Source organism: Anneissia japonica, unplaced genomic scaffold, assembly GCF_011630105.1.
Source record: "Anneissia japonica isolate Jap-2015-1 unplaced genomic scaffold, ASM1163010v1 scaffold287719_len1884721_cov185, whole genome shotgun sequence".
Lineage (NCBI taxonomy): Eukaryota > Metazoa > Echinodermata > Crinoidea > Comatulida > Comatulidae > Anneissia > Anneissia japonica.
Window position 1 is genome coordinate 1,685,412 of NW_022715822.1, and position 15,652 is coordinate 1,701,063.

At 34.4% G+C, this 15,652-nt stretch overlaps 1 protein-coding gene across 1 annotated transcript; it reads right to left on the reverse strand.

The window, feature by feature from the left end:
- Positions 1 to 6: 6 nt before the first annotated feature.
- LOC117109458 (NXPE family member 3-like) lies at positions 7 to 11,430 on the reverse strand. Its single transcript, XM_033251822.1, has 4 exons — positions 11,129 to 11,430; positions 4,492 to 5,195; positions 3,866 to 3,912; positions 7 to 1,954 (listed from the first exon to the last, which is right to left on the reverse strand). Exons 1-4 carry the CDS (start codon positions 11,258 to 11,260, stop codon positions 1,152 to 1,154), a joined length of 1,686 nt encoding a protein of 561 aa, XP_033107713.1. The 5' UTR covers positions 11,261 to 11,430; the 3' UTR covers positions 7 to 1,151.
- Positions 11,431 to 15,652: the final 4,222 nt, after the last annotated feature.

Consider the following 15,652-nt stretch of genomic DNA (forward strand, 5'->3'; position numbering starts at 1 on the left):
GGTGTATGTAGTGGGTCTCCACTTTTCAGTTACTACCAGATTTGCTAAGTGCCACCCCAACTCCCAAACCCCGCTCTCACTTTAATGGCCGGACCATTTGCAAAATGCTTCCGACGGCTATGCTGTCATACGAAACACTAAACATAAAAATTCCCGCCATACTTGGGGTAAGGCTGACCACAGAAACCTGTGTCGAGTCATGGTCGAGTCGCACTACTGCGTACAAGTTTGCTGATGACGAAATAATTATTCCGACGAATATTTCTTCGTTATTCCGGAAGTTACGTTTTTATGAGATAAATTAAACGGCAGTGGATATCGGCACTGGCGCAGTGCGAAAAAGCTGCTGTTTTCTATCTATCTATATTTACCTGATTTCTACATTTCAAATCGTTTTGTAGCTGAGTGAAATCCGAAATCTACGATACAATCGATACAATTTAAAACCATGTAAAAGAAACGCCTTAGACGAATTCTGAGAGAAACGTCTTTAGACGAATTAAGACTTTTACTACCCATTATGATCGGGGCGAAAGCTCGTGAATAAAATCATATCTTTAGTCCTAAAAGTACTGTAAAAATTGATTCCTTATTTACTGTACTTACTGAATACTATATGACTACTCAATTCAGCTACCTTTTTTTAAACCAAATTTATAGATGATAACCCTTCAGCGTCTCCTAGAAGGGTATTTAGGGGCCCTCTTAAATAACTGAAGTCCGGGCCTAATATAATGCTTTATCAGCGTAGAAGTTTCTTCGTAGTGAGAAAAAATATTGCGCTGTCCGAGGATTTGAACCCGGACCCTGGGATTTAAAGGCAAGCATCTTAACCACCAAGGTACATCTCCAATATCTTTGATATCTTTGCCTTGCAAACTATGGATAAGTAAGCCTATAGGATTTTTTGAATAGTGAGTGAGGTGATACATTTGGAGGATACATTTGGAAAAACCAATTCTTAATTATTCTTCATCAACTACTTTAACTGGTAAACCATTTACTACAAGACAGTGCATGAAACGTGTCCCACTTGCATCCCGATCATTGTTGCTCGCTGTAGCTTTCCCCATGCCTTGAATTTTAGGCCTATAATGTGTATTGAAACAAACCAAATCAAAGTTCCAATAATTACACGGAATTCAGATCAATCAAGTAGGCCTACAAATGAATGACAGTAGGACATTTATTTCTTCCCTGATGACCAGCTGATGTGGATGAATAACTTCTCCTGTCCTATGACAATTCGTCATGTCCCAGACGTCAATAATTGTAAGATTTGGAACACAATCCATAACCAACCGCATTTCTTGGTCCAACTGAAGTGCTAACCAATCCCCGTAATTCACCGACCCCTCGGGTCCGTGATAATCCCTTGTGTTTGCACTTTTGAAGAACACCAGTGTCTTCGGACTTCTTTTGAATAATCTTAACAATGCTGATTTTATTGTTAATAATCGTCGTCGGTAAACGTCGATACTTGTCGGTACAAAATGTGCAAACATATTTATACAGATGACAGTATTACCGTCTGCGTTAATTTGGTCAATTTCATTGGCTGTCCATTTGATATCTTCTACACGCATCCAGCTGTTACGAATCGGATACGCGTGGTGGCGGTAGAATAATTTGATATTGTACTTTTCAGATTTTGCAATTAAAGGTCCGCCCTTTGCGTTCACTCCTGGAATGTCAATTTGAGATGTATCTGGTAAATATTGAACCAGGTATTCAAACCACTGTCGAACTGTCGAGTCTCCGTAAAAATAAAACTGCTTATTCGTCAAACATTTTGAGGTTGAAATTGATTGGACATCAATATTTTGAAGGCGGCAGTCATTAGAGTGCCAGCTATCATTGAAATAAAAGCCAGAGGCTAATTGTTGGTCGGCTTTAGCTGAATGCAGTATAGGTTGGCATATAGTTGGTGACTCTTCGCATAATGTCTTCTCATCTGCAACAAAAATTACGGATGAATATAATGAAAAAATAGTTACTATAAAAATACTAAATGCTTAAAAATAAGTTTTATGGCCCAATATGCTGTACCAATTAACATTTTTTCACACGTCTAATTTAACCAAAGACGAGGGTTTTTAACATATTTTATTTTATCATCTTTCAAATTTAGACCGAGGAACCTATTCAGTTTATATACTAACCTACTGTTCTTCAACAAGCCCCAAAAGTACCATGATAAAATTAATGAAGTTGAGCTGTTTAAATTCGTTTTAAAAAGAAGATTTGAACTCATTACCATGACACTGGAAGACAGGCATCTTAAACCACAATAAAAAAGGAAGATACTAGTTTAACACATTGAACCTTCAATACTATTAATCTAATGCTTTCCCATCTTACTAGTGACTTGTTCACAAGTCGGTTTGGTTCTGTCGGTAAGCAAAATCGAAATCTGAACTTCACATTTAGCACCAACCAAAGGTTGGTAGTTAGGCTTTATCAAAATTAAAAAGAATCGAGTAAAAACTAAAGTTTGGTAGAAGGACACTAACCAGAGACGTAGCCAGGATTTTCGAAGGGTGGGGAGGGGGGTGCCTCTTGTGAGGGACCGGGCGTGGGAGGGGCTGTCCCCTCCCAACGGGGTGGGGTGTCTAGGGGAGAAGACCCCTGGGAGATTTTAGGACTGTTTTTTAGTGTATAAAGTGAAAATTGCAATAGACACATGTTTAGGGAGGGACTTCACAGATATAGTAGGGTCGATCCACCTCAGCCCCACCATGGTTGGGGCTGAGGTGAGATAATTTTAGGAAATAGTACATCTAGATGGCCGAAAATAACACCTTTATATAGTAAAATTAATCATCATCATATCACCGTTTTATATATGTCAAAATAAATCGCCAACAAATTTCTCATGATCATTATTAAGGGATCTTCAGCAACCATAGCGATCTCATATGTGATATATGTAATATAGGACTATCATAGAAAACAAAACTTAAAAACATTGTCTTTGATGTATTTAATTTACACATGCCAAGCTGTCAGCCGACAACCACTCCAGCCCTACCTTGGTTGGGCTGAGGTGAGAAAATTTGAGGAAATAGTACCTCTAGATGGGCGGAAATGACACTTTTATATAGTAAAATTCATCATCATCACATCACCATTACAGTCAAAATGAAGCGCAAACAAATTTCTCCAGACATTTTTTCAGTATAAACATAGAGATCTAGGTAACCCACAACAACTAGGCCTAACTATAGCTTACTAAGCTTTAACTACAATAATAATTATAATGATATAATTACAAATTTATTTTTCGCTTTTAACACAATTTTCTTCACTTTTTAGTAGTATTATTTATATTATTACCTTATCTATTATTATTATCACCATTATTATTACTACTACTACTACTAGTATTATTATTAAACAAAACTTTATAAAAAATTGCAAAAAGATAAAACAAAACTATATATTATCACATTCCTTAAAAGACCTGGCCTGGGATTTATGGATTTAAGACGAATTTAAGTTGATTTTTTAGTTAAACAAGTTTGATAAATCCACTCCCTGAGCGGTAGAGCCGTTATATAATCCCGAAAATGTTATATTTTGCATTATGTTTATGTATCGTATATTAATTATAGGCGTTTATTGTGGGTTTCTATCAGAGCACTGGTCACAAACATATGATATAGTAGGAGTCTCAGGAAAGAATTTGTATTCGCTAGCAAAAACAAGCTTTAAAATACCGTACTAACACTGAGTACAAAGGGTGGGGGAAGCCTCGGCCCACAACTCCCATTTGGTACGTCCCTGACACAAAATATAATTCAAAACACGGAAAGTTCCATTAAAAACCACAAAGCGACCGACTATAAAATTGTGTTATTCTTACCTGAAGTGTTCACGAATATTTTGATTGCACCAATGATCGTTTTTGGTCTGAAAGAAAATTGTATAAACCACGCTGTGATGTTTACAATGCTGTTGCCTTTGTTGCTGCTTTTCTTGTTGTTATTGTCATATTCACTATGATTGCCACTGCTATCATCATGAACATCATCATCATCATCATTATTTTCATCATCACCATCATCAGTATCTGGGGAATCTTTCTGAAACAAGCCTTTGGGTTTAAATGATCATTATCTGCTTTCCATGTGTAATTGCTTTAACGCAGTATGGGGTTATGATTTTTTTCTGAACTTGCTTTTGTTTTATATTTATATCTGATCATTTTTCGTCGTTTCTTTGTAATGATTTCATGGAAAGCAATAACTATTACTGACTTATGTTTAAGGTTACTGGCATTATTACATTTTAAAGTAAAAATGCTTTCAAAATACCCAGATTGGATATAATGTTCCTAAATTTGAGATTATATTATGTTACAATACACTATTGTTATAGGGTGGAGTAAAGTGGAATTCCAATTATAAATATTAAAATATATTAGGAATACTTTCGATAAGAAGTTGTAACAGTAGGCCTATTGTGTAATTAATTATAGAAAAAAAATACCTAAAAAATAATCTTTCTTCTGACGTAAATTTCGATAACGTGTCGATTCTACCCTTATTCAAGTTTCCTCTATGAAGCATCAACGCTGTGCAGGGCAAGTCAATGGGTTTTTCACAAAACCATGGCTCCCCAGTTCTCACATCAGTGTAGTTGCAGAGTTCCTTTGTGGACGACAACTCAACATGACACCTCATAGTGTGAATTATGTCTCCGATTTGAAACTTTCCATCGTACGCCATCCTAACGGGGTAAATTGCTTGGACTCTGTTTATTGCTGTTATTGCTTCACTGCTGTGTATTAGTTTCACCTCAATGTATGTAGGCCCGCTCCATCGAAGGGTGAAGAACGCACTGTAGGTACCGTTTTCGTGGTCTACTATTTCCCCGTCAGTAGACTCACTCGCCAATGACGTAATGCTATAAACTTTGGCGCGAAAGTAGTCACCTCCTTTACGCTTCTGATAGTTAAAATGATCACGTGCTTCAATTATAACGTGAATTTTATCACAAAGATTGTACGAATCTTGTAAATTTTCGATGTAAAACACACAACGTCTCGCGTCCGTGACTCTTGTTTTTGGAGGCATAGTGTAATTTGGAATGTAAAATTCACTGTCTGGGATTCTTTGTGTAAATAATGGTCCCATCAGCCTATCTGACGAAGTTGGGAAAGGTACTTCATGTTGTCGTAGATGTATCGCCCTCTATGGAGAAAAACAGATGTTATGACATGAAACTCAGATCCCAAAGGTTTTGTGAAAAGTGTAAACAAAAATTCAAACAATATTCATCCAATCTTGATTGTAAAAATGTTAGCGATTATTTTATAATATATAGGAACAGGCATTTCAAACGCAATTAAAGAAGACACAACAGAATGGACCCAAATTGTATTCACACACAAAATTTTACGACACTTGTAACTGGCGATATTGAAACAATAATTTTGCATGCTGATCTAAAAATAGTACTGTAACATATTGATGTTCATAATTTCGATATTGGCTATAAACTTAAACTTGCATCACGGTATATCGCGAAATCTCTATGTTCTATTATAAATAAATCAATAATGAATTACACAGCAGAATGGACCCAAAATTGTATTTACACACAAAATTTTACGACACTTACTGGCGATATTGCAAAACAATAATTTGGCATGCTTATCAAAAAATAGGGTATACTGTAACCTTGATGTTCATAATTTCGATATTGGCTATAAACTTGAACTTGCATCACGACATATCACGAATGTTCTATTATAAATGAATTAATAATGAATGGTATGGTTGTCTAAACGATTGGAAAGTCTCAATGACACCCTCATATACAAAGGTAAAAAGCCCTAATATAGACCAATTTCAGTGGTATGCCACATAGCCAATTGAAAAGGAAGTCACAAAGATCAAGTTATTACATATCTCGGAGAAAATTTAGGCCTACCAATATGCTTTTAGGAAGTACCACTTAATTGTTATATGCTTTCATCGTTTTAATACTGTAGATCTTCTTATGGATGCTTGGGCGGATGCAGGATTTGGCGGTAGGGGATGCATGAGAGTCCACACCACTTGCTTCCCCTAGCCGTGTTTGCTAATTGTTTGATCTATCTTGAATATTGGGAAAATCCATTCAGCTGTATAAAGCGCGCCTCAACGTTCATATCTATTTTTCTAAATCCCCACCACGCCGTACAACGGGCGTCTAAATAATAGAGAAGTGAAGACACTTCCTTACCTTTGTTCTGCTGGATTTAGGCCAACGCTTATTAGGCAAGCAACAACAGACTTTATAAACAATTAATAATCAATTAGTTCTCGATTTACATGTGTACATAGTGGTGAACGGCCGAAACGTTAACGCCTTTTCATGGCTTCATGGCTGCCAACAAGGCGGCCAAGAACATTAGTATCACATTAGTATTATTTAAATCGCGAATTAAGATTACTTTTGTTTTCCGAGGGTATCACACTTGTATAGTGCGCCTTTGATCTTTTTTGGAATTGGCGCCTTATAAATTCCAGATATTATTATTATGGATCTTTCCTCAGGGACAGACCACAGTTTGTTGAAGTTAAAATCAGATGTACGAACAATCAATACTGGAGCGCAGCAAGGATGTCCTTTCACCTATATTATTTTCGTTATACACAAGTGATTGTAAAAGCAATAATCAAGGTTGTTCAATCATAAAATATGTAGATGATACTGTTATAACTTGCTACATGAAAAACGATCAGGCTTTTTTACTTGGATGAATTAACGAAATTTAAACTAAGGAAATGATAATAGAGTGCCGTAAAGTACCCATTGTCCTAATGCCACTCACTATTCACGGCGAGCTTGTAGAGCAAGTGGATGAGTACATAATATCGATCTGAAAACAATGGAAGAATTATATGAAAGCGTTTGTAGAGCTTAGACTAAGTGCAGAAATGAAAGATAATACGATTTTATTATAATAGATATGCAATACGTTAGCACTTACTCATTTTAAATCAATTTTAATATCTTATCTCTTTTTTAACATTTAATTTTTAAACAATTTTAAGAAGCAGCAAATTTATTTGACTCCTGCTCCGGGTTTTAATTTTGTCATTTTATTGTACTATTAGTTCTTTTTTTTTGGTGGCAAACCGTGGAACTAACGCCTGAGAATCATGTGCTTTCACTCATGTATTTTAAAATTGTTTTATCTCATCTTGTACTTTCACGTGTTTTTAATCACTTTTATCTGTTCATTTGTCTTAAATTGGAAAAGAGGAAACGAATTTCCACTTTTTATAATGGACAATAAACTCATCTTATCTTTAATATGGTCTTCTACATGATGAATAAATCCCCAATTCCAGCTGCTATCGAGGGAATTATCTTTGTATTATTATTATTATTATTATTATTATTATTATTATTATTATTATTATTATTATTATTATTATTATTATTATTATTATTAATCAATTAGTTCTCGATTTACATGTGTACATAGTGGTGAACGGCCGATACGTGAACGCCTTTTCATGGCTTCTTGGCCGCCAACAAGGGCTCTAAGCGCTTCACATTAGTATTATCCCCGGTATTGGACTAAACCCTGTGGAACAAAACTCAAGCTCTCCGAGGGAGTGTTGCTATTTATGTTGCAGGAGGTTGATGGATTAAATAAAAAAAAAATTACAAATATTTTAGAAAATATTTGTAAATGGTATGTTGGAAATAATTTGAAAATATATGCAGTTATAACGAAAGTCATGCTAATTCGAAACCAGACTATAGGCCTACTTTCATCTGATGTCCTGAATATTTCATGTCGACGGAAAATGTTTCGAACAAGTAAAACATTTATAAGATATTTTGGTTTAGCGATAGTGTACGAAAATTCAACATGGATTGATATATATAGGCCTACGTCTGTAAGCTTCAGGATTGATAAAATAGGAAAATTGGCCGAAACATTGCACCACCAATCTCTGCTTATACGTAAGCACAAAATTCAAAAGAAGATTAAGATATTCTTAATTGAGTGGCCACTCAATTAAGAATATGAAAGTGCAAGTAGTTAAGAAAGATTTTTTTCAAAAATAGTTTAGAACAAGAAATAGCTGAACAGAAAAAAATTACACAATTAGACTGTATAGAACTAGGCCTTAACATTGATCGAGGATTCCTCGCACATTACCGTCAATGATTATTTCTCATTATTGTATGTATATTTTTATATTTCTATAGCTGCCTTATTAATAACTATATTTTTGTCTCATAGTTACCCTACTGTATTTACTGCCTATTTACTGTTTTTATCATTGACTTTGACATAGACTTATTCTGTATGCTATTTCCCACAGTTTCTTATCATTGACCTTTTTGTTCTTTTAATACTGTTTATTAAGATTGCTTATTTCGGCAGACTTGTACACCATTCTTTGTTGTTTTAGGACCGCCCCCATTATTTCAGTTGTATATTATAGTTGTTTCTTATCCCATTTGTACAGTCTCCTGATGAAGTCCACTGTGTGGACGAAAGCTGGAGAATAAATTATATATTGTTAGTCTCAAAAGTGCTGCTGTTTTTTACTTTATACTTTCTATACTGTACAGAATAACGCGGCTATACTTTTTATTCATTATATTATTATTATTATTATAATTACGGTATATTATTATTATTACTATTTTTATTATATTATTATTATTACTATTATATTATGTTATATATCATTATTATTATATTATGTTATTATATTATTATATTATTACTATTATAACTTCATCATCTGACATTGATATTAGTAGTCAATACAGTATAAACATTCATAGTAAAACCTTGATAGTTGGTCTTCGTTGTAATTTAATTATTAAACCATTATGGTACTCACATACATTTAATTGGAATAAAGTTTCATTTCCTTCTTTAAAGTTCGCCCATTCATCTAAAAATAGGACAACTTCATATAAAATGCAAAGAAAGGCAAAACAGGTGCTAAAAACTCGGACGACCTCAGCAAAATAATCGGCCAACAACAGTCAGTAAAGAAAAATTCAATATTAAATAAAAACACTTAAAGTACAAATCAATATTAACTGAAGTCTAAAAAGTGTAACAATTAATACAGGAATTACCAATAATCAACATTGAAACTGTAGAGGCATGATTAAAATGGTAAAAGTGGTTTGTCATCTGATTTCTTGGTAATTAATAATTATTTAATATAGAGAATAGGCACTATACGTTGTTTCATGGTAAATTCGTGAGCTGTAATAGCTTAGATACTGAAATAAGACCTATGAAAAACCTCACAGCTGACTATATAAATACGTCAGGTTGGGAAAAACATCATTCCAACTTTATGGGTAATGAGTTTAATTGTTGAATGTGATATAACGTCAGCCAACACCACCAATCAATCAATCAATCAATCAATCAATCAATCAAATGTCTGATATTAAAAATGCCTTCCCCATCCTATAAAAAATGTAATGATAATCTGAAAAATTAGTTGCTATATATTTTCATGATTTCTAAAATTAAGATGTTTATGTTATGATTAATAATTTAGTATGTTTTAGCTTTATATTGTCGATATCTACCGGTATCTTTTGTAAATCAGCCTTGTTGAAATGTTCACCCTGTCTTAATATAGTGCATAAATGAATGAATGAATGAATGAATTAGCTTTTGTAATGCTAATAATTGTATATGTTGTCACCAGTATTTTTAAGTTGTCAAGCTGTGTTGCTAAATTAGTCACACTATCTAAATATCGTGAATAAACAAATTAATAAAAAATGAATGAATGAATGACTGACTGACTGACTTAATGAATGAATGAACGAATAAATAAATGAATGAATAGGTAGGCATGATAGGCGGACGAAGAACGATCGAATAATATGAATAAAAAAGCTAATAAATGTGCCAGAATTCGAAAGGTTGGAACTAAAAATACTGTGTTTTCTACGTTATTAATTTTGTGTTTCTGAGTGAACTGCTTAGTACCAAAAAAAAAATTAAACAAATTCTTATAGGCCTGTTACTGCCTTTTTAAGCCAGTGGTGATGGGGCATACTACCACCACAGCGGCGGCATAGTCATAGCGGAAAGTCGCATGACCGGATGGGTAGATCAGTTATACTCCTGAACTATCATTCCTTCCTAATTAACTCTTTCTTTAAATCACAACTCAAACTCAGTCAATCCTCTTCTTTTACATTCTGCGGCCATGGTGTTCTTGTTTATTTATTAATTTTATTTTAAGTTTACTTACTGGAGAAAAAAAAAGGAATGAACAATGAATTCAAATGTTTATAAGGACATACCCCTCCATACTTATCTAATGTATTTTTTAATCACAATATCCATTCAAAATACACACGTACCCAAACTCATAATGATTTAATTGTACCACTTTGGTATATATGCCAAGGTAAAACAAAATATTTTTATATCGTAGGGCCTATATCAAAAAGTTGGAATGAACTTCCAAAGGAAACAATAATTACGGTAACTTTAATGAAATGATATTAGTTCTATTCCAAAATTGTATATAAAATTTTCTTTTGATTTGTTTTGTGTGTTGTTTTCTTTGTTTTGTAACTGACCACATTGAAACCAGCACATAATGTACTGAAAGTGCCTGCAGAATAAAGAAATAATAAACATTTGATTTTCTTCTTTATTCATGGTATATTTTAGTTGTGTTGTCAGCTTTGTGTTGTAAGAGAGCTACCCTCTTAACATATAGTAAAGTAGATGAATAACAAGAAATGCTCTTTACCCTTATTTGAAACAACCAGACCTACCAAAATTTTGTGATCGTAAAATTCCTGACTACTGAAATATTAATTATGCAAATGAGCAATTAGCATATTCACACACGTACCAAAAACAATAGACTCCGTCGTATTATTACCATCTTACATTCTACCAAGTTTAAAACCAATCGGACTTACCAAACTTTAGTTACTGGTAGTAACAAATAATTTACTTTCAACGACGACGACAATAACAACATGAATAACCTCCCTGGAGCTTCGCTCTTTTTTGGGAGGATAAAATAAATCACGACCCTACTTGGGAACCGCAATTCATGCAAACACAAACACAATACGAAGTCATGTAAAAATGATCTGAACTTACATAGACATGATCCATCGGTGAGAGGTTAAAAAACGAACACATAGTACACGTTAGTAACAATGAGCCAAATAGTAGAAAAACGAACACATTACGACGTCGAAAGAGTGTGGAATATATGTTCTGATGACTCATCTCTTGTTAAAATCAGAAAACAATAAAACTTTTTACGAGAAACTTGACTTAATTTTGTCTGAGAAACTCGACTAAGTTGAAAGTTAGGTGTAGTATTTTAAAGTGAAGTATTTGATCAGAATATGCATTGACTAATTAAATTTTCCGTGACTCAGGCGGCATGTACAACCGGTGCTGCACCATTAATTATGACGCATGTTTCAATAAAATCTCTAAACTTCAAAGTTCTCACTGCAATAAAATCCCTAATTCGACCGGCCAATCAGCGTCGCCAAAAGCTGTCGGCCAGTAGCGTGTACCGATATTTATAGAAACGTTGCTAATTGGACCGGGACGCCAACTGGCAGTGTTTCTACAATTCATATATGTTCTTGAGGGTAGAATTATCGTTCAATTATAGTGAAATGAGCAATTAGAAGACAAATATCAAAGGAAGTATCTATTTACGCATATATCCTGTTTTAAACCAGGACTGGTGCTATAGAACCTTCATAATAAGTTATATCCGTCACCTGCTTATCACCGTTGTCTTTGTGTGGTTAAAACTGCAAATTACCAGACCCCATTTGATAATACATCATATATGAAAACTCATCAAAAACTACTAAAATTAGTATATATGGTGCATAGCTTGGTGGTTAATATGCTTGCCGTTTAATCCCAGGGTCATGAGTTCAATTCTTGTGACCGCATGACTTTTTCCATATATACATATACACATACATACATACATATATAAGTGTTCGATTGTTCGAATAAAGGACATAATACATCGTGTAGCATCTCTCTACGAATGTAGTCCAATAAATATATAAAAAAATTGTGTAATAAAATGCCTCTGACGGGATTAGAACCTGTGACCTCTCGCTGTCAAGGCGAGCGTCGTTGAACAGATTCTAAATGGTCTAATGGTTATGACGCTCACCTTACATAAAATTGCAGCCACGAAATATTTAAATACATTTAACACAGATGGGGAGCTAGTACAGACACGGATTACATTAACCTGCAGGTACAAAATAAACAAATGTAAAGGATAGGGGGGGGGGGTGGTGGCGGGGAAACAACTATATAGTCTAATCCTTAAGGGTCAATAGAAAGTAAAATACTACTTCTAAAGCAGGGAACAGTGAAATTTGAAGGTACCCAATGAAGTCATTCCTTTTACCTGACAGGGGGTTGGGGAAACCAAGCTATTAAGACTAAAAAAAAAAAAATTAAAATTTGAATATATCAATCCGAGAACGAGGAATTGAATATTTATTATTATTAGATGCAAACCGAAAACAATATTCAAGAGTAGGTCGAGATATATATGAATCATGTCAATTTCGATTTGACATGCTCGAGTTATGAAAACAAGTCCTATAAATAAAACCTAACAATCTATATTATGCTTTGTGGCATGTTTATGAAATGTAGGAATTGAAAGTAAAATCTTGTAAAAATATTACACCCGTCTTTGTAATTATTGAAGAGGAACATTATTTAAAGAATACACAAATGGAAATTTAATTCGTTAATTATGGCTATGCATTTGAACGACTTTTCACCTTGGGGGGTTTAAAATCAATTTCCAGGTTTGACTCCATTGATATTTAGGTCATTATTTAAGATATTGTCGTTGACTGTCCTAATTGGTCTATATAACTTGGTATGTCTGCATAAAGTGTTACTTGAGTGCCAGTTGTAAAATCAAATTAAATTATTTAAGTTACTATTTTTTTTTAAATTAACAGTATATAATATATTAGCTTCGAAAATGGATGCTGAGGATTAATTTAACGCCGATTTGTGTTTTATAAGAGGTATAAATGCTATGTCAGGATGCCTATCATCATGCCCAGGTCGGTTCAGACACCATGATTGAACGAACGGAACTTGATGAACGACAAATCAATACACACATTCCTCTACGCTGCAAAGACATTATTGCAAATTTGCTCTGATTTTCAAAGTGGTTAAATTAGATTTTAATTCCAAATTATAGCCTCCGGCTAAAAAACTAAATGTCCATTTATGCATTTAAGAATAAACACATAATAATTTGTGTGACATTGATTTTAGTCGGTGGAACGATGTCAATAAAGTAACACCTATTGGTCAATAGTTGGCGCACAGTATGACTATCTCACGTTTTCAGTCCAAAGCGAATGTCGAGGTTTTACCGTCTGCGATTAGCGCCTATGTTCAAATTAATGTCAGCTGTGCTATATTCTAGCTTAAATCTTAATGAAGCAGAAAGTAGGTCTTTTGTTTTGGACACTACCACTAACATAAACCTGTGGAACTTGGTGAAGCATGTAAAAGGACAGCCTAGCAAATCGATGATAAAGTTTTCATACACGTTCGATTAGGCCAACAGCCACTCATTCCAAATCAGTCGTATCAATAAAGCAAACTGCAAAATCGGGTTTGATGCAAACAAAGTTTGTCAATGTTTTGTGTACGGAATATATTCAACAAAGGGGAGAAAAGAAATTTAATATATCTAAATTGATTATCCTGTAATAAAACGGATATTTATGGATTATCTTCTGAGAAAGATTGAACAGTTAAACTATTCAACTAAAACACATTTAATATTTTTGTCACTGCAGACCTACCGTATTAAATTGTTCCTCATAAGACATTACTTTTCCACTAACTTTCACCACCATAGTCTTCGGGTGACAAAATTGTGTATATAATGCATATGATATAAATGTAATCTAATTTTAAAACCTGGACAATAATAATGTCATTGCTATTATATTTTCACTTGATAGTCATGTGAATAATGGTTTAATCACATTATCATATTTCTGTAGCACAAGGCTCCGAGTGCTTATCATTTTTGTATCTCGACTGAGATCCAGCCATTGTTTCCCGCAGCATTGTTGTTTTCCAGTATTTTGCCTTTTAATCCATATATATATATACTGTCTCTTATACACATCTAGATGTGTATAAGAGACAGACCTAATTATTTTAAAGCTTATAAGACCAAAAAAAATAATTGTTGTGTTGTCCTCCTTGAAATTTTTGTAAAAATCGGGTCTGCATTTTTAAAAATATTTTTTTTAAATTTTGTTCAAGTACAAATTCGAGCAATACCTCTTCCAAAATTAACATTTAGAACTTAAAATCTAAAACAGACATGTATTTTTATAAAAACCGGTCCATATACAGTATGCACGCGTAAATTTTATAGCATTTTCAATGGGTCCTCGATGATAATTTCTATTCTGGAGATGTCCGGATAGTTCTTCTGTTCGATTCTGAAAATCCGAAGAAAAAATGCGTCTCATGCGCAATGCTTGGCTGTACGGAATGTTTTTTGTGCAGTGCGGGGGGTGACAGCTGCTAGGGAGCAGGTACATATGCTTGTTCGTGGGTTTACGGAAGAGATCAGTTTTAAGTGCACCATTTTCCATGGTCACGGTAATGTCCAAAAAATCTACACTACTTGTGGATTTGTTAGCAGTGAATTTGATTGTGGGATGAGCCGAATTAATGTTCAATAGGAACGTATCCAAAATATCTTCACCATGGGTCCAGATCATGAAGATATCATCAATGTAGCGAAACCAAACATGTCTCTTATACGTATCAGGAAATTGGCCTCAAATTGTCCCATAAATAAGTTAGCAAAAGATGGAGCCATTTTGGTGCCCATTGCTGTGCCATGAATTTGAAGGTAATAACCGTCGCCGAAAACAAAGTTATTATTGATCAGAATCAGCATGATAAGTTCACGGAGATGTGATTTAGATCGGGTTTTGCCCCGAATTTGCTTGTAATTTGAAATGCACGCATTAACACCTTCTTCATGAGGGATATTAGTATACAATGAAGAAACATCAAGTGTAGCCAGAACAGTATTATTAGGTAAATTTGAAATTTGGTTAATTTTGCGGATAAAGTCCTGAATGTACGAGGGGAGAGCAACAACATATGGTCTCAATAAATCATCCACATATTCTGAGATTTTTTCTGTAGCAGTACCGTTGCCCGAAATAATGGGTCTGTCAGGATGGCCTGCTCTGTGGATTATGGGCAGGACATAGAAACGTCCTGGTGCCGGATCGACCTGGATGAGATGGGGTCCAATTTTGGGATCGATGGAACCTTTTTTAACCATCTTTAATACAGATTTTTCCACTTCCTTAGAAATTTCCGGAGTGGGGTCCTCTGTGAGCTTCCGATAGTGAAGAGGATTGTTTAGTTGTCTTAAGGACTCCTCTTCATAGAATTTAATGTCCATTACGACAGTGGTAGAACCTTTATCAGCTGGTTTGATGATAATATCATCACGCTGACGCAAATTGGCGATGGCCTGCCTCTCATTTTTCGTGAGATTGTCGCGGAAATCTCGACTAGGAGTGTGGTTTTTAACGTCCTCCTCAATGG

Bases quoted from the DNA above. Each gene is read 5' to 3' on its own strand.
- LOC117109458 (XM_033251822.1), bottom strand. From the start codon at position 11,260: ATGAGTCATCAGAACATATATTCCACACTCTTTCGACGTCGTAATGTG. The intron at 3,913-4,491 runs GTATTTTTTTTC...ATTTTCTTTCAG, and splicing joins GAAGAAAGATTATTTTTTAG to ACCAAAAACGATCATTGGTG. The intron at 1,955-3,865 runs GTAAGAATAACA...TTTTTGTTGCAG, and splicing joins AATATTCGTGAACACTTCAG to ATGAGAAGACATTATGCGAA.